Consider the following 20,226-nt stretch of genomic DNA (forward strand, 5'->3'; position numbering starts at 1 on the left):
TGGGGTTAAGTGACTTGCTCAGGGTCACACAGCTAGTAAGTGTCTGATGTGACATTTGAACGCAGGTCTTTCCAATTTCAGGGCTAGTGCTCTATCCACTGCACCATCTAGCTGTGCTGGCTCTGGAGTCAAGAGGACCTGAGTTCAAATCTCACCTCAGACACTTACTAGCTGTGTGACCCTGGGCAAGTTACTTAACCCCAGTTGCCTTAAAAAACATCTGGGGCCATCTCCCAGTCACTCTGATACATATCTTGCCACTGGACCCAGATGACCCTGGAGGAGAGAGTGAGGTTGGTGACCTTGCACAGCCCTCCCTTAAATCCATTTCACTGCAAGTCATGACATCACCCTGATGTTATGGTCCTAATAAATGGTTATTGATCCCAAGTGCATACCCTCAATGCCCATAAGATATTAAAGAATGTCAAAAATGGAACCAAAGGGGGTAGGTTCCAGGCACATACAATGCAGATATCAAGCCTGTGTTGGTCCATGATATACTAACTTGGGTGCAGGCTTTTTTTCCTCTCCTAGCTATTGTTTATTTTCCCTTGCAGGCAGCCATACAAAATGCCCTGAAGTCTGAGGATCCTTCCCTAGCCCTAAGACTCTATGAACGAGCTGGAGATGTATATTTCAATGGGAACCGTAACAGATACAGAGCAGCTGAATATTACAGGGTAACTCATGTGGCTACACGGAAGCTCTTGATGTACACCAGACATGCCTCTGGAAATTCAGTAATGTTGGCCGATTTTACTAGAACTTAGAGAAAAGGGGTCCTAAAATCTAGTTCTATGACCTTGGGTAAGTCCCTTAACCTCTCAAGTTCTCTCTTCCTTCATCAAATGAAGATAGGGAACAAGAAGATCCCTAAGTCCTGAGTCAAAAGTTATCTGCCAAGCCAAAAAGGGTGACTAAAGAAAAGAGGCATGTGTGGAATGGGGTTCCCTCCCTTCCTCCCTGGAGAGGGGTGGACAGGAGAAGGTGGCAGGGATGGGCTCAGAGTCGGGGAAGGCTGAGGGCTCAATTTTGCCTTTATCCTTAGCGTGGAGCTGTTCCCATAGCCAGGAGGATAAAGGCTTTCAGCATCGAGCTCCGCCTATTCAACAAGCTGACTGAGCTTCAGCTCACCCTGCAGGGCTATGACAAAGCACTGGAATTTGCTACCTTGGCTGCTAGGCTCAGCACCATTGCAGGTAGGTGGGGAAACCATCCTTGGGCTGCCCTCCAGGTGGGGCCGGGCATAGGAGGAAGCTGATGTGTCAGAGGGACGAACTTTACATACAACATCTAAAGAACTGATTTGGAGTCATGAAGACATGGGTATAAATTCTACTCTTTAGGCACTTATTAGCTGTGTGAACCTGGGCAAATTGATAAACCTCTCTGAGCCTCAATTTCCTCATCTGTAAAATCGAGGGTTGGACTTGATGTCCTCTAACATTTCTTCCAGCTCTAATCCTATGATACTATAATTTCAAATTACATAATACTGTGTAATATAGTTATCTGGATTTACTTCTTATCCTTCTACCAGAATGTAGGCTCTATGAGAGCAGAACTCTTGGTAAATTCCCCATTTTCTTCCCCGGCACTGGGCTCTGCATGCAGCAGGTACTTAAGAAAGAAATATTTGTTTGGTAAATGATAATCAAAAGCCAAAGAAGCTAATACAGTCTGAAGATGGACAAGATCTGTGATTTCATTGGCATAGTGGTATCCCAATGAGGAAATCCCCTTAACCAATGAAGCTTGGCACTTCCTCTCCAACTTAAAGAGCTAGGAGGGTACTGAGAGTTTAAGTGATTTGTCCAAGGTCACAGGGCCAGTATATGTCAGAGGCAGAATTCAAACCCAGGTCTTCTTGACTTTGTGTCTGGCCAGCTCTCTATCTGCTACCACTATGTCATGCTGCTGCTGCTGCTGTTAATGACATCTTAGGTGTCATTCATAAAGATGTAATGTCCAGAGAGGTGATCACAGAAAATGAAAAAATGATAATTATATTACATAAAATGGAAAAGATTTTGCACAGAATGAGGGAGGTGATAATCCTCCTGTACTTTGCCCTCGGCAGACCATATCTGAAGTGCTGTATTCAAGTAAAGGTGTCCTGTTTTAGGGAGGACATCCATGGAGCACATCTAGAGGACGGGGACCAGGATGGTAAAGGGAATGGAGGCTACTGTGCACAAGGGTCATTCGAAGGTTCTGAGCAGTGTTTAACCCAAAGAAGACAAGACTCAGTGTAGATGTATTAAAATATTTGAAGGTCTGTCATATGGAAGAAGGATTCAATTTATTCTGCATGACCCCAAAGAACATAATTTGGAACAATGAGTAGAAGATAGAAGAAGACCAACTTTGCATCAATATAGAGAAAACACTTCCTTATGATTAAAAATATCCAGAATTGAAATGGAAGGCCCAGGAGGTGGTCAATTCCTTATCATTGTAGTTCTTTAAATGAAGCCATTTGGAGATTTTACAATTACAAGGGACGTTAGGTGTGGCAATGTGTCACTCTAGGTAATTAACTCAACCTCTCTGGGCCTCAGTTTCTTCATCTGTAAAATTAGGAGGTTGTAGGGCAGCTAGTGGCGCAGTGGGTAAAGTACCAGCCCTGGATTCAGGAGGACCTGAGTTCAAATCCAGCCTCAGACACTTGACACTTCCTAGCTATGTGATCCTGGGCAAGTCAATCCTCAGTGACCAGCAAAAACAAACAAAAAAACAAAAAATTAGGAAGTTGTAATCTATGCACTCTAAAGTTCCTTTCAGTTCTAGGTAGTAAGTAAACAAACATTTAGTAAATGCTTACTATGTTCTAGGCCTCATGCTAAGTGCTTATGTTACAAAGGCAAAAACAGACCCTGCCCTTAAGATACTTCCATTCTAATAGAGGAGATGGCATGCAAAACATTGTAATACAAAATTTATATAAAATAAATGAAAGCTCATCATTTAAGAGGAAAAGTTTGTTATTGTCATTTGTCCTTCCTTCGTTTTAATTTATTTTTATTTTTTGTTTTTGTTTTTATTGTTTTTGCGGGGCAATGAGGGTTAAGTGACTTGCCCGGGGTCATACAGCTAGTAAGTGTCAAGTGTCTGAGACCGGATTTGAAAATCAAGTACTCCTGAATCCAAAGCCGGTGCTTTATCCACTGTGCCACCTAGCTGCCCCCATTTGTCCTTCCCTCTTGAAGAGGACCATGACATCACAGTGATGACATGACTTGCAAGTGACTTGGATTTTTAAGTGGCTGCACAAAGCCACCAACCTCACTCTCTCCTCCAGAGCCATCTGAGTCCAGTGGCAAGATATATTATCAAGATGTAGCAATTGTAGTTAAGTGACTTGCCCAGCATCACACAGCTAGTAAGTGTCTGAGATCAAATTTGAACTCAGTGCTCCAACCACTGTGCCACCTAGCTGCCCCAGAGGAAAAGCAATAGCAGTGAAGAATGAGAAAGACTGGAAAGGGGTTTTTGAAGAAGGTAGGATTTGAGCTGAGTCTTGAAACCAGGAGGTAGAGGTGAGGAGGGTGAGCAGTCCAGGAAAAGGGGCCATATAGAGGAGATGGAGTGTCATGCCAAGGGAACAGAGAGAAGGTCAGTGTCACTGGATTATAGAGTGCATGGAGAGGAGTGGATAATATAAGACTGGAATATTAGGAAGAGGCCATATTGTGAACAATTTTCGATTCTAAATGGAGGATTTTATATTTGATTCAGAAAGTAATAGGGAGCCACTGGAGTTTACTGAGTAGGTGGGTGATGAGGGCAGATCTGCCCTTTAGGAAGATCACTTTGGAAGCTACGTGGAGGATAGACTGGGGTTGGAGGGAGGCCTGCCAGCAGGTGTGAGGTGATGAGGGCCTGTAACAGGGTAGTGGCAGGGTCAGAGGAGAGAAGGGGAAGTATGCCAGAGATATTTTGGAGGTAGAAATGACAGGATTAGAGAAAAGATTGAATATGAGAATGTGAGCATGAGTGAACAATGGAAGATGACACCTGTGTTGCTTGCCTGGGTGAATGCAATGACAGGGTCCCCTTGACAGTCAGAGGAGAGGACTTGGGGGGAAAGATGATGAGCTCCATTTTGGACGTGATGAATGTGAAATGTCTATGGGACATCTGGTTTGAAATATCTAAGAGGCAGTTGGAAATGCAAGACCCTATTTTATGGTGACTTCAGAACATGTAATACACCATAACCTAGTTCTCTTGATGCATAGTTTTTCCTCCTACTAGACCATGAGTTCCATGAAAGCAGGAACTCTGTCATAGCCAAACTTTGCATCTTCCCCCAGGATAACCATTGCAGGGTGACCATATGTATGTGGCATAGTAGATAGAAGACAGGCCTTGGAGACAGGAAGATCTGGGTTCAAGTTCTACCTTTTAAATACACTAAGCAGCCAAGGGCAGGTCACTTAAGCTCTCAGTGCCTGGGCATATCCCTAAAACTATTAGTCACTGATGAGTTGTCCATCTCCTTCAGTACATAGAGTTTTCATACAAGGGAGTGCCCTACACTGATGAAATCACGGGTATGAGCAACAAAAAGGCAATTTTACAAATCCGGAAACTGAGGCCTGGATCACATGGCTCCTAAGTAGTCAACTAGGGATTCAAACTTAGGTCTACTGACTCTGTGAGTTTAATATTCTTGCTATTATTCCATAACTTTCTCTATGGAGCCTCCTCTAGTCCCTCTCTTGAAATGACATGCCTTGATCCAATAGTATTTTTAGAGGACGACTTATGGAGACCAAACTTATCTGTGCAATATCATACAATATAAGGAACTCTAGACCTGGAAGTCAGGAGAAACCCAGGCTTGCATCCCAGCTTTCTATTGACGAGCTGTGTGACCACTGGCATGTCTCTATATTTGGCTGAATATCATTGTTTTTATCCATCTAATGAAGGCAATACCTCTAGTAGTTACAGCAGAAGATCAAATGTGTTAATATATGTAAAGCACTTGGTAAACTGCAGAGCATGATATAAGTATTGGCAATTATGCTTTATTATACAGACACTCTAGTATATCCACATTAAGTCCTTACACAGCTTGGTCTCTGCCTGCTAATGTTTTCTTCCAAAGAAAAAGAATAATAGAAAGTCAGACATGTTTGGGGATGCCTGGCCCCCTACCTTCCCTCATCCTGGCCCATATGGCTGCTTTGAATGTTCTTTTGGAGGTGACTTCTATTCAGGAATGGATTAGACTAGATAATCCTTGAGGTCTCTTCCTAGTCACACAGTATATGAACTCATCCCATGGAACATTTACAAAGAACCTCATCTATGTGATACATTGTGCTGATTCTAGGAAGACACAAATAGGACACAGGCCCTGCCCACCCTGTAAGGATCTAGATCATGTTACTGTTCCTATTACCACATGAGAGTGTATCAGCCCAAGGCCTTTGGTGACGGAGCTGACTTTTATTGTGTGTACAGGGAGTTCCCACTTTGCTGCAGGCTGGGATCCAAAGTTTGTTTCTTGTTTGGGAACATGCATTTTCCCACAGAAACAGTCTCGTGCAAAGATAGCTTGCATTCCTGTAGCCATTTAAGGTTTACAAAATACTTTCCTCACAAGCCTCCACAGGAGGGAGGTATCAAGCAATTATTGTTATTATATCTCCATTTTACAGATGAGGGAAGTGAGTCTTAGAGAGATGAAGTCATTTGTCCAAGGTTATGTAGATAGTTGGAGGTGGAACTTAAACCTAGGTCCTCTGGGCCCAAGTCATAGCTTTTGCTAACATAACATGCTGCTTCTTCAAAGTTAGCTTTATGAACATCTGTGAGCTTCAATAGATCAAAATTCAATATGCCAACAGATAATGGCTTTCCACTCTCCACCTCTACCTTTGCATAGGTTTTCTCATTTCCTGGAATTCCTTCTCCTAACTTCACACTCTGAGAGTACCTCCCTCCCTCCCTCCAAGCCTCTGCTCATGCTCCACAGGTAGTCTTTCCTTATCTACTTAGTTGCTAATGCTCTCTCTCCTGCTTACACGTGTTCCCCTCCAGTAGACTATAATTTCCTTGAGGTCAAAGCTGATTTTTCATGTATTTTTTGGAGACTGATTCCTACCATGTTGTTTTTTGGATTAGATAGGATCTTTTTGGATGGCAGTCAAAAAAGCTAATGAAAACTGATGTTGCATTAAGAGAAGAAGGCATAGAGTCCAGTACTGTGAAGGTGACAGTACCATTGTACTCTTCCTGGTCAGACCATGTTTAGAGTATTCTGGCAGCCACATTTTAGGAATGACATTGACAAACTGAAGGACAGTCAGAGGGGAGTGGAGGACAACCAGAAGATGGTGCCAAGATAGTAAAGAGGTTAGAAACCAGTTAAAGGTTCTGGGGGAGGCAGGGCAGGGTTTAACCTAGAGAAAAGAAGACTCAGTGAGAGAAGGGAAGGAGGGAGAGACACAGTTGTTTTCTAGTATTTTAAGACTGATAAAATAGAAGAAGAATTAGATTCACTCTGGTGGCTGCAAAGAGAAAAATTGAGAATGTGCCATGACACAAGAAAGTCAGTTGAAGGAACCAAGGTTTAGCCTAGAGAAGAAATAAGGAGACATGTTGGCTACCTTTGGGGGCTGGAGGAGAGATGACAGGGTCAGGGCATGAAAGAATAAAGAGTAGGAATGATGTCTCCTTTGGTAAAGTGTGGTGGCGTGAGGGCTGGAAATGGGATCAGGGACATGACCAGGGCCTCTGGTGGGGAAAAGGGGAATCAGGAGATTAAGGAAAGAGGGCGGGGAAGCTCAGGGATAAGGTCATAGGACTATGGGTTTAAGGAAGACAAAAGGGAAACAGTTCCTGCCCTTATAGAGCCTACATTCTATCAGGGGAAAGAATATAGACACATATAAATAAATACAAATATATATATATATGTGTGTGTGTGTGTATTGTGTGATATACATATACACGCACATATATACTCATATACATGCATGTTTGTATATAGGTATCTATGTATGTGTCTGAATAGAAATACACACACATATATACATATATGTACACATACATATATCCATACTAGTTTGGCTAGACTGGAGAGTGCATAAAAAGGAGTAAAATGTAACAAATATGGCAAAGTGGGCTGGGGTCAGATTGTTAAGGACTTTACATTTCAGACAAAAGAGTTTGCGTTTGATCTTTGGGGCTTCTAGCCAGGGGTATGACAGCTCAGACTTGGGTTTTAGTAATGCTACTTTGGAAGCTGTGGGAAGACTTGCTAAAGGCATGAACTGGTGGATTGGGCATGTGAGAAAGGGCTGCGTGTTAGAGATTCTGTGGAGGCAGAAGTGATAAGACTTGAAAAGGAAGGAAGGAAACCAAGCATCTATTATGCACCAGAGCCTGTGCCAAGCACTTTACAAATGTTATCTCATTCAATACTCATAACAACTCTGGAAGGTAGGTGCTATGTAGATAGGTACTATTTTCTTTCTTTTCTTTCTTTTCTTTTTTTCTTTTCTGTGGGGCAATGAGGATTCAGTGACTTGCCCAGGGTCACACAGCTAGTGAGTGTCAAGTGTCTGAGGCCGGATTTGAACTCAGGTCCTCCTGAATCCAGGGCCTGTGCTTTATCTACTGCGCCACCTAGATGGCCCCAGGTAGGTGCTATTTTCATCCCCATTTTACAGTTAAGGAAATTGAGGCCGACAATGGTTATGTGACTTGCCCAAGGTTACACAAGTGTCTGAGGCCAGATCTGAACTCATATCTTCCGGATTCCAGGCCTAGCACTCTCTTCACTGTACCACCCAGTTTTCTTGGATTAGAGGGTAGGGTGGTAGTGATGGTATAGGATTGAAGAGTGAAGAGTTGAAGAGGTATAGGATTGAAGAGATTCAGAAGTTGCAAACATTGGGACCTTGTTCCTTCCTGGTTAGAAGTAGGAAAATTAAGAAAAGAGATTGGTTTTGGGGGAAAAATAATCAGTTCTGTTTTGTACATGTTGAATATGAAGTGCCCATCCATTTGAAAATGTACAATCAGCAGTTGATTTGTTCTTGGACTCCCACATTATTTACTCTCCATTTAATGACTGTAATTACTTTCTTCTTAGGTCTGCATCTTTAATCATATTTCCTTTATTTATTGCTACTTTATGGTTTACAAATGATGTTTGTTATTTCTGCCTTTTTACATTTGTTTCTTGTTCTTTTTAAGCCTTAACATATAATCAGTTTTTTGGGTAAAGATTCCATAGAATGCTGAGACATATTTGTATTCTTTAATATTTTCATTTAGAAGTCATGATGGTCAATCAATCTAACTTTTTTAACACTTTGTTCAATTCTTTCTTTTTCTCCTTGTTTTATCTTTCTTTTTTATATATATCCAGCTCTGGGTATTTGTATTGTCATGTTAACACTAGTGTCTTTTCATAAGTTAGTTAACTTTTAAGAATTTAGCAGTTACGAGGGCAGCTAGGTGCTACAGTGGATAAAGCACTGGCTCTGGATTCAGGAGTACCTGAGTTCAAATCTGGCCTCGGACACTTGACACTTACTAGCTGTGTAACCCTGGGCAAGTCACTTAACCCCCATTATCCTCCAAAAAAAAAAAAAAAAAAGAATTTAGCAGTTATGCCATTTGGTCAATATATATTTAGACTTGGTATTTGTTCATTGCCTGTGGTGCCTTTAAAAATATAATTTCCCAGTTTTTCTCTCTTGATATCATTTCATCTTTGCTTTTACTTCTAATCATGATTGAAACTTCTGCTTTTATTGAAGCTAAGGCATAATAGTTTTGTTTTTCCATCCCTTCATTTTCATTTTTATGTATCTTTGTTTTACATGTGTTTCTTGAATTCAGTGAGTTGTTGGGTTTTGTCTTTTTTTAATTGGAGAATTTAATCCATTCATATTCATGATTATAATTGTTAAGTTCGTGTCTTCTCTTAGGTACATAGGTGTTTTTCTCCCTCTTTTAAACCAGAACATACTCTCTATGGGTCGTTTTGATTAACACCCAATATCCTCCCCACAGTGCCTTCTTCCTCCTACTCTCCTGCCTGTATGTACTTTTAAATTTTTATATTCTCTCTCTCTCTCTCTCTCTCTCTCTCTCTCTCTCTCTCTCTCTCTCTCTCTCTCTCTCTCTCTCCCCCTCTCCCTCTCCCTCTCTTCACCTCCCCTATCTTTCCTCTCTCCCACTTTCTCCTTCATCTCTTCCTCCCCTTCTTTTTCTCTCCTTCTTTCTGCTGTCTCTCTGATTATCTTGTCTCTCTCTATGTGTGTCTCTATGTCCCTTTTATTTGCTATTTTACTCTTGCTTTTCTCAGCTCATATGAATGCAATAACTAATCTTCCCTGTTGTAAGACCCTAGTCTCACCCCTCCTACCTTTGTGAGGTTGCTTTGCAGTACTGTCAAATCATTCCCTTTCTGTTGGCTAAAACTAATGCCCACTCTTTCCTCTATGATCTCCCCTCCCAGCCACAAAGTTATATCCTTATTCTGTTGTATCCCACCCTGAAGGCAATGGGAGAAAGTGAAAATCTCGCATTCTCCTCTCCTCACAAATCAGGATCCTGTTTTATCTTTGCCCCTCACCCCAACCCTAACACTTCTCATCTTAGGTGAGTTCCTTATTTTAATATTGTTATGATAAATATAAGCTTGTGTTCATTTGTATCAAGCCATAGAAATTAATTTCTCTGAGGTCAAAGACTATTTGATTATGGTCTTTTTATCCCCAGGGCTTGACACAAGGCCTTGTACATATTTGCTTCTTAATAATGCCTGTTGATTGATTGATTTCCCTACCAGCTATAATATTGATTTACAAATGAGGAAATCAGATTGGTTAATTAATTTTTTCCAACTGCTCTCCACCTAATTTTTCTAATTAGACATTTTGCTCCTTAAATTATTTAACACAATAAAGGCTCTTTGCCTTCTCGATGTATCTTAGATCCTAGCTTCTTAAACTGTGGGTTCTGACCCCATATGGGGCTATGTAACTGAATGTGGGGGTCACAAAAAAGTTGGCAACAGTAAAAGGTTATGTATACCTGTTCTATATACCTATACACACTGGGGTACCGTAAAAATTTCTTGGGCAGGTAGAAAAAGTTTAAGAAGCTGTGTCTTAGCAATGAGCTGGCTTTTTTTTTGGGGGGGTAATAGAAAGTCAAAGAGCAAACAAAAAGTCTCCCTCATCCTACATTCACAAATGTGTCCAATGCTCTGCCTTTGTTCCACATAAAAACAAACATTTCATTACTTAACCTTCCTATTGTTCTTACTGCTTCTTTCCACTCACCTTTGCTGGGTAATAATCCATATTCCAGCCCCTATTTGTAGGTTCTGCCCACACCCTTTTCTAGTCACTCCCTCTTGATGACTCCAAAAACTCCCATGGATTTAATTATCTTCCCTTTGCAGATGATTTCCAGGCCTATATTTTCAGACTATATATACTCTTTCCCCTAATCCCCTGTCCAATATCACCAGCTGCCTGTTGGACATTTCCAAATGGGTATCCCATAGGCTTCTCAAATTGAAAGAGTTGAAAGAACTCATTATCTTTCCTCTCAAATATGCTTCCCAATTTCTTTTTTCTTTTGTCTTTTTTTTTTGTGGGGCAATGAGGGTTTAGTGACTTGTCCAGGGTCACACAGTTAGTAAGTGTCAAGTGTCTGAGGCCAGATTTGAACTCAGGTCCTCCTGAATCTGGGGCCGGTGCTTTATCCACTGCACCACCTAGCTTCCCCCACTTCCCAATTTCTACTGAGGCTCCCACCATCATTTTGGTCCCACAAGGTCATACAGTCTCTCTTGCTGTGCCACTTCCCCTATATTTAACAAGTTGCCAAATTTTGTGCATTTACCTACTTAACATTTCTCTATCTGTCCCCTTCTTTCTACTTAATCTTATGGTTTCTACCCTACTTTTAGCTCCTCATCACCTCTTACCTGGACTTTTATAATAACCTCAATATTGGCCACCTTGACTTGTGTCTTCTCTATCTGACCCATCAACTACATAGTTTCCAAAATGGTTTTCCTATACTTCAAGTTCAACCATGTCAGTAACCTGTTTAGTAAACTTCAGTGGCTCCCTGTTGTGTATGGAATCACATACAAACTCCCATTTGCCATTTAAAGCCCCTCACAATTGGTTTCCAACCTAGTTATACATTTGTTGTTGTTGTTCAGTTGTTTCAGTCATTTCTGACTCTCCATGACACCATTTATGGTTTTCTTGGCAGGGATACTACATTAGTTTACCATTTCCTGTTATAGCTCATTTTACAGATGAGGAAACTGAGGCAAGCAGGGTTAAGTGACTTGCCTAGGTTCATACATTTAGTAAGTATCTGACACCACATTTGAACTCAGGTCTTCTTGATTTCAGGCCCATCACTCTAACCACTGGAGTTGCTTCATTTGTCATTTCAGGGGATCTTTCAAAATTTGTTCTAAATATTTTTCACCTTTCCCAGAAAATTTTGCCTCAGTTGCCTTTGTTACAAGCTACTTGTTTATTAAGAAGACTCTTGAATTTTTGTTCATAACTCCTGAGTGAATTTTTATATTTCCTCATTACTAATTGCCATTTAAAAATATCTTTGTTGAAAACATTTTTCTTACTACTAGCCCTTTTTCTTCTGAAGGCCCAGCCTCCTATCTCTTTCTGTAAGTTCTTTGTTCTATTAATATACCAAGATTGAACAAGCTCTGTATCTTTCAATAGGTGAGACTGACCAGTGAGCTTACTGCTATAGGAAGCCCAAGTAGTGGCCATATTTGGGTCTATTCATCACCTTTATCAGTCCCACCATTCTGGGCTTTATCCTCCTCTATGAGACTGACTTATCAGTTTTTAGGCTCACCACAGGGGGATGGTTGAGACAGCACCCATACTACTCTGTGCACATAGAAGAACTTTGGCAAGTGGGTTTCTTCTCCACTTCTCTCATATTCCTTCTACTGGTTGCTTGTTTCCTACTGAATTCTATGGAACAGCCATTCAATTCAAATTTCAGGTCTTCTTCCTCCTCAGTCTTTCTTCCCACATTCCATGCTCCTCCACAGCTGACCCATTTCTTTTTTAATGAGATTCAGGGCTGTTCTAATTAAGGGACAATCCTACCTTGGATACATTTTTTTCTTATGGAACACTCCCAAGAGGATAATTCCAGAAATCTGTGCCAAAGATTGCAGCCAACCCAAGGGGAAGTTAGACTTCCCTGCCCAGTGTTGGCTATGGGAGAAGGAGGAGGCTGGGCAAAAACATCAAAAGATATAGGATAACAACTTGGTCATTGGCTCCTTTTTCCAATAAAAATGACTTTGTTGTGCTTCCCCCATCACTTTTCTATCATTCTATTGTTTATTGCCCTTTGAAATGGTGCTTGTTTATTGGATTTGCTTGGTAAGGCAGGAGAAGAGCTGCCTTAGGTTACCTTTTGTAAAGAATTAATTGTGATCTGAAGTTTTTATGACCCCATCTTTTGGCTAAAATTAAAAGCCCCAGCACGCACACCGGCTATGGCTCAGGTGCCTTGCCTCTGCACTGGCATGGTGCTCCACCCACTGGCTATAGCTGTCACCATGGCACTGGAAGCTCATGTCATCACCACACACTGACGCCTACAGGGCCTGGCAAAATTATAATGACTGGAAGCCCAGTGAGGGCAGTCATGTGACTGTCAATCAGGGCTGCCAGCCAATTACCTTGGGGGCTGTGTGTGTGGATGGCCTGGGGCTTGCTGGGAAGGAGAAGGGAGGAGATTTGCCATTCTGGCATGTGAGCTAGAGAGAGACTTTGTCCCTAGTTCTATTAATCTTATTTTTGTTTTGAATTTGTTTTCCTGCTAGCAAACCCTGTTCTGGTTTTGAAAGAGGCTATTAATCTCCTTCCTTGCTCCAATATTGCCGTGAGCCACCTAATTAACACTCCCCAATTAAAATTTGGCCCCTATGCTTTCATTCCTCCATCATGACACTATGTTGCAGAATCCCTCCTTCTCTTTTCAGGAGATCGGCTACAAAAACTGGTGGCTTTTCATCGCCTGGCCACAGTCTACTACTCTCTCCATATGTACGAGATGGCTGAAGATTGCTACCTGAAGACACTGAGCCTCTGTCCACCCTGGATGTACTCTTCTCAGGAGGCACTGTACTACGCTAAGGTCTACAGTCGCTTGGGCCACATGACCCTCAACCAGCTTAAGGTCAGATTTTTCATCCCAAGAGGTCCCTAAAACAGTTTGAGGTTGGGCTGCATAGCAACTTATATCATAAATTGCAGTTTTAGCTCACCCAGTCAAAAGGTAAAAAGAGTCAGTCAGTCAGTCAAAAATCATTTAAGTGCTTACTGTATGACAGGCACTTTTCTAAGTGTTGAGGATACAAAGATGAAATAGTTCCTGCTCTCAAGGAACTTAAGTTCTGTAATAAATCATATTTATACAGTTTCTGACCATTTATTAATGGTTAATCTGCAAATATTAAGTATTTACTATGTGCCATGAACTGTGCTAGGTATTGGAGATATAAAGACATATGATGGGGGTAGCTAGGTGGCACAATAAATAAAGCACCAGCTCTGGATTCAGGAAGACCTGAGTTCAAATCTGGCCTCAGACATTTGACACTTACCAGCTGTGTGACCCTGGGCAAGTCACTTAACCCTCATTGCCCTGAACCCCCCCAAAATAAATAAAAAAATATGAGTATATAAAGATAGTAAGTAATGGGGGGCAGGTGAATCAGGAAAGGCTTTTGTGTAGAAAAGTGCTATTGGTCCTGAGCCTTGAAGGAAAGGCAGAGGTGAGAAAGGAGTGTATTCCAGGCCAGAGAAAATTCCCAGAGTCAGAAGTGTATGTGAAGGGGAATGATGCATAAAAAACAAAATGACATTGGTGCCAGGCTGTGAAGGACTTCAAATTTCTAATCAAGGATTTTATATTTGATCCTTGAATTAATAGGGAGCCTCTGGACTTTACTGATTAAGGTAGTTAAGTTTGGCAATTGTGTGGAGGAAAGATTGGAATAGGGAGAAGCTTGTGGCAAGGAGACCCATTAGATTGTTGTAATCATCCAGATGAGAGGTGATAAGAGCTTGAATTAACATAGTGACTACCAGTGTGGAGAGAAGAGTATGGACAGGAGAAATGTGGGAGAGTGAGAATACACCACCCACTTTAAGGCTTATAAAATACGTTGCTTACTACAGCCCTGTCCTATTGGTGTTATCTCTATTTTGCAGATAGGGAAACAGGCTCAGCTAGGACAAGTGATTTGTCCAAAGTTATAAGGCTACTTAGGATTAGAAAAAGAACTAAAACCCAGGCTTTCTTATTTTAAGTTCAGTATTACTTTTGACCACACCACACTATTCCCTACTCAAAGATTTCGTGAAAACTAGATATCACTGTTCCATCCAAAGTAGCTCTTCTTCTTTCTACCCTTTCTGTCTTTGGGCATTAGTGATTGCAGGCAGGGCAGAAAGTTAGTCTGCACGTTTTTTTTTTCCCTAACCCCTTCCAAAACCTCCCCCAATATGCCTAGGAGACCAAATAAGCTTAAGGAATGTTACTGCTTGGGCCTCCTCTAGCAAGAATACATCCTAGTAACTTTCTCTTTATTCTTATTTTTTTTTATTAGGATGCCCATGATGCCACTGACTACTTCCTGCTGGCCCTTGCAGCAGCTATTCAACTGGGTGACAGCAAATTACAGGACTCAATTCGGAGCAAACTGAAGACCATCACTCACAGCCCACTGTGGTGTAGCCGCCCAGGGGGCCAGTCTGCTGAGAGGGCCAGGTGGCTGAGTGGTGGAGGACCTGCCCTCTGAGAGGCTATTGAGGCTTTGTCACATGTCAACCGAAGGTAGTCTACTTGACCTGGCTGGAGCCATCATAGATTGACCTGGAGTCATCAGAGATTCATAGGGCATTAAACCTGGAAGAAACCAGAGAACATGATGCATAGAGTACCAGAGCCAAAGTGCCTTAGAACCGAGCTTCCTAAACTGTGGGGCATAACCCCATATGGGATCGCATAACTGAATGTGGGGGGTCATGAAAAATGTGGCAACAGTAAAAGGTTATGTATACCTGTTTTACATACCTATATACCCAGGGTTGTGTAAAATTTCTAGGGTGAAAAGGAGTCACAGGTGGAAAAAGTTTAAGAATTCCTTGCCTTAAAACATAGCATGTTCGAGGTGGATCAAACTTTAGAACAGAGAACACAAAACTTCACATCTGGAAAAGACCTAGTAGATCATATCATCCATCTAAAAAAGGGAGGGCCCAGAAAATGCAAATAGTTTGTTCAAGGTCACATAGCCAGTTAGCAGGAAAGCCAGCATACAAAACTGGGGCTGTTGATTCCTGGGCCAGGTCTCTTTGGTACATGCTCTTTCTCAATAGTTCAAATTGCCTAACTAACTGTGTGATCCTGGGAAAGTCACTTAACCTCTCTGTGCCTCAGTTTCCTTATCTGTAAAATGAGGATAATAATAGCACCTACCCCACAGGGGTTGTGAGGTTAAAAATAATTAACATATGTAAAGCCCTTAGCAAACCTTAAAGTGCTGGCTATTATTATTATTATAAATAGCACCTTGAATATATAGTAGGTGTTTAATAAATCATTGTTGGATTTAATTATTTGAACTATGAAATGAAAGACCTTGAGGCCAAGGATTCCATTGCTAATGGACAAAATGGGAAGAGAGTTTGGAGTTTCTAAGACCCTTTGGTGGGCTTTTCTCAGGGAAAGACCACTACTGTGTGTGTTGTTATTTTTTTCTAGGTCCCATGCCAGAGAAGAGAATAGACTGTTCTGCTCTCCTACTCAAGTCAGAGCTCTACCTCCTTAACATTATTTGTTTGTTGACTAATTGCCTAAGAATAATCCCAGAATCTCAGAGCTGGGAGGGACTTCTGAGGCCTTCCATTCCAACCCGGATGTGAGCAGGAGTCCCGTTCTATAGCATCTCTAATAAGTGCTCATTTAGACTCTGGTTGATTTCATCTGAAGACCAGAAGCCCTCTCCCTTACATTCCACCTTTGGATAGCTTTAATTATTTGGATATTCTGCGTTAAATTGAGCCAAAATCTTCTTCTAAGACTCTCCCCCTGTCACTCCCAGTTCTGCTTTCTGAGGACTAGCAGAACATGACTAATCCCTCTTCCTTATGACAACCCTTTAGAAATTTTGAAGGCATTTATCATGCTCCTTCATCTCCCAATCTATTCTTCTCCAGGCTAAATAGCCCTTGTTCTTTTAACAAGTCCCCATGGGGGGTGGGGCGGCTAGGTGGCACAGGGGATAGAGCACTCACCCTGGAGTCAGGAGTACCTGAGTTCAAATCCGGCCTCAGACACTTAACACTTACTAGCTGTGTGACCCTGGGCAAGTCACTTAACCCCAATTGCCTCACTAAAAAATAAGTGGGACACATCTTCATTGCTGTTTTCCATTTTACTATTTATTTAATAAACACCCACAAGGGGTTTTGCTTTATATTTGACGGATCTAGACGTAAGTGCTTCCTCCATCATGTGGTACAGTGGAAAAAGTATTATGAACTAGTCAGTCAGAAGACCTGGGTTCAAATCATTGCTACTTGTGTATCCTTGGGCAAGTCACCTAACCTCACTGGGGCTTGGCTTCCTCATCTGGACAATGAGGGATGGTCTCAGAAGTTCCTTTCTGGTTTTGTTTTTTTTTGGTGAGGCAATTGGGGTTAAGTGACTTGCCCAGGGTCACACAGCTAGTAAGTGTCAAGTGTCTGAGGCCAGATTTGAACTCAGGTACTCCTGACTCCAGGGCCGGTGCTTTATCCAATGCGCCACCTAGCTGCCCCTCCCTTTCTGTTTTTATAGTTAAGATCTTAAAATGAATCAATGCAGGTCATAGTCATTCAATTCCATGAGTAGTCTTCAAACACCAACTATGTGTGAGGCATAATGTGTATTCATTGATGGGTGAAGAAGACAAGCAAAAAGCAGTTCCTACTCTCAAGGACCTTCCATTCTACTCCCTCTTTAGTACAGGTCATTGATGAGTTGAGGCTGAAAAATAATCTTCTGGTGGCCAGCCCTCTAGTGATAAGCCTCTTCTGCACATAAAGCTAAGCTAGTTTTAGAGGGAGAGAGAGAGAGAGACAGTTCATCACCAGGCTCATCTTGGAGGACCTGTCTGGGCTTACACTCCGGTGATGTAGCTTTTGAGAACACAGAGCCACCTACATACTGCAAAGAGACTGGGAGGATAATTTTAGGGGAGCAGAGAGCTCTTGCCTTTACAGATCTTATCAAAAGGAACAACAGTCCCTGCTTCTTTTTTTTTTTTTTTTAGTGAGGCAATTGGGGTCAAGTGACTTGCCCAAGGTCACACAGCTAGTAAGTGTTAAGTGTCTGAGGCCAGATTTGAACCCAGGTACTACTGACTCCAGGGCCGGTGCTCTATCCACTGCGCAACCTAGCTGCCCCGGTCCCTGCTTCTTGAGAGCTTGTTGTGGTCTTACACTTTATAGATGACTCGATTCAATTCAATAGTTGCTAAGCCCCTGTTTTGTGCAAGGCATCGTTGCTCTTCTCCATGATTTTGCAGAAGCATGTTTGGCTCTTTGCATCCCTCATGACTGGAATCCCTTATCCTATAGGCTTGTAACTGGAATGGGCCTCAGATGGAATCTCATCTAACATCCTCAATTTTCATGTGATGAAACTGAGGCCACAGAGGTTAAGTGACTTGCCTAAGGACATTCACATAGTAAATACCACAGCTGGAGCTTGAACTCGGATTTTCTGACTTCAAACCTAGAGTTCTTTTCCACTGTGGATGCTGTCTCTTATCTCCTTTAAAATCTGTCGAAATCTCTCTTCTCCTTCAAGATCCAGATTCGCAAATATAGGATGGGAAAGTTATGAATGGCTTTTTCATGTGAAAAAGATCTAGGGGTCTTTGTGGAGTATAAATGCAGTATAAGTCAGTAGTGTGCCATAGCAGCCACAAAAGCTAAAGTGATCTTAGGCTGCATAATGTCCAGAAAGGAAGATAATAGTCCTGCTGTTCCATCAGACCATATGTGAACTTCAGTGATAATAGACTTAGATCTCCTGAGACAACTTATTTTGTTGTACCAGAATTTGTTGTACAGAATTTCTTCTTACACTGGAAAAAGATTTCATAATCAATCAATAAGTACTTATTAAATACCCACTATATGCCAGATATTGTGCTAAGTGCTAGGAATACAAAGACAAAAATGAACTAATCCCTGGCCTCAAGGGAAGGTTAATATGAATTATTACATATGTTAAAGTGTCATTTTATTCCCTTTAAGTATTTGCTATAATTTGGACTGTATATTGCTAAGCACAAGTGCTGCCTGATCTACCTTAATGAAGAGATATGAATCATTTTAATTAGCATATCCTCTCTGGATTTGTGAACTGAACAACAGTTCTTTGCTTTTTTTTTTTTTTTTAGTGAGGCAATTGGGGTTAAGTGACTTGCCCAGGGTCACACAGCTAGTAAGTGTTAAGTGTCTGAGGCCGGATTTGAACTCAGGTCCTCCTGACTCCAGGGCCGGTGCTCTATCCACTGTGCCATCTAGCTGCCCCAGTTCTTTGCTTTTTACAAAAGTATTTTAAAGGTTCTTTTTTGGGGCAGCTAGGTGGCACAGTGGATAAAGCACTGGCCCTGGATTCAGGAGTACCTGAGTTCAAATCCGACCTCAGACACTTGACACTTAATTAGCTGTGTGACCCTGGGCAAGTCACTTAACCCCCATTGCCCTTCTCAAAAAAAAAAAAAGGTTCTTTTTTTCTCAAAAGAAGTTAAACATTTCTCTTGAGATTTTTTTTTACAATATAATTTATTTGGGAAAAAATTGCTTCTCAATGTGTAGTACCAAAATACATAAGAGTTGTTAATATTTCAAGTTATAACCAAAGACAAGTTAGTTAAAAATTTTAAGACAATCAACCCCTTGTTCATGGTAATAAAATCTAATCTAAAAACAGCGCCAACAGACAACATTGGAACTTTATGATGCATTTCTCATCTCTCTTTCCTTCCCTGTCCTGCTGCTTAATAGCCTGAAAGCCAAGCTTGAACTGAACATTTACCTCCTTTGTATTTACAAGTCTCCTAAGATGCTTTTTAACACAGCAGGTGATGCTTGTGCTTGGAAAATAAAATTTGTGAGTTTTAACATAAGTTTGTAAGGGGTATGTGAGCAGCCTGTGTTGGTGAAGGAGCAGAATTTAGGAAGAAGAAAGGATAGCGAGAGATTGAAGGGATGAAGGAGAATTCATAGAACATTTAACCTGAGAAGAATTTTTGATCATTGTATGAAAGGTTTAAGAGCTGGAACAGACTTTAGAACACAGGATACAGAATGTGAGAAATGGCAGGGACATTAGAGCTCAGAACATAGAATGTTAGTGTTTGAAGAGAACTTGGAATGATGAAAATTCAGTGTAAGAATAGGGAGGAACTAGAGAGCATAGAATGTAGGAGCTAAAGGATCTTAGATTTAAAGCTAGAAAGGATCTTTAAGGCAATTGCATATAACCCTCTCATTTTATAAGTGAGGAAACAGAGGCCCACAGGACTTCAATGACTTTCCCAAGGTCACACAGCTAGGAAATATCTGAGGTAGGATTCAAACTCAGGTTGCCCTGACTACAACCCCAGAATTCTATCTATTTTACCACCGATTACTTCTAGGAGCATTGAGACATAATTTCAGTGCTGAAAACATTGCATATAAAATGTTAGAGCTGAAAAAAAAGATATTAGAACATAGAATGTCACAGCTAAGGAGAGATATCAGGATATAGAAGTTAGAGTTGGAAGTGATCTCAAAAAATAGAACAGAGAATACAAGAACAAAAAAGAAACCTAGAACACATACTATCAGAGCTTGAAGGTAGCTTAGAATGTGGAACATTCTTAGAATATATAAAATTGAATACTAGAACAAGAAGGAATCTCAGAACATATAATGTCAGAGTTGGAAGGCTCTTGAATCCTTGAATATAAATATTAGAGGGGAAAAGGACTTTAGAATAAAGGACAAGGGCAGCTAGGTGGTGCAGTGGATGGAGCACGGGCCCTGGATTCAGGAGGATCTGAGTTCAAATCCGGCCTCATACATTTAACACTTGCTAGCTGTGTGACCCTGGGCA

The 20,226-nt window shown here is 41.3% G+C and overlaps 1 protein-coding gene across 1 annotated transcript in view; it reads left to right on the forward strand.

Moving 5' to 3' along the window:
* SH3TC2 (SH3 domain and tetratricopeptide repeats 2) overlaps nt 1-15,555 on the forward strand; it is a 75,405-nt gene extending 59,850 nt beyond the window's left edge. The window contains exons 13-16 of the mRNA XM_043986442.1: nt 561-683; nt 1,052-1,202; nt 13,043-13,239; nt 14,675-15,555. Coding sequence (XP_043842377.1) covers nt 561-683; nt 1,052-1,202; nt 13,043-13,239; nt 14,675-14,866 — 663 coding nt within the window. The 3' untranslated portion in view covers nt 14,867-15,555. The remainder of the gene's footprint in view (nt 1-560; nt 684-1,051; nt 1,203-13,042; nt 13,240-14,674) is intronic.
* The last annotated feature ends 4,671 nt before the right edge of the window (nt 15,556-20,226 follow it).

This window comes from Dromiciops gliroides, chromosome 2 (assembly GCF_019393635.1).
Source record: "Dromiciops gliroides isolate mDroGli1 chromosome 2, mDroGli1.pri, whole genome shotgun sequence".
NCBI classification, from domain to species: Eukaryota; Metazoa; Chordata; class Mammalia; order Microbiotheria; family Microbiotheriidae; genus Dromiciops; species Dromiciops gliroides.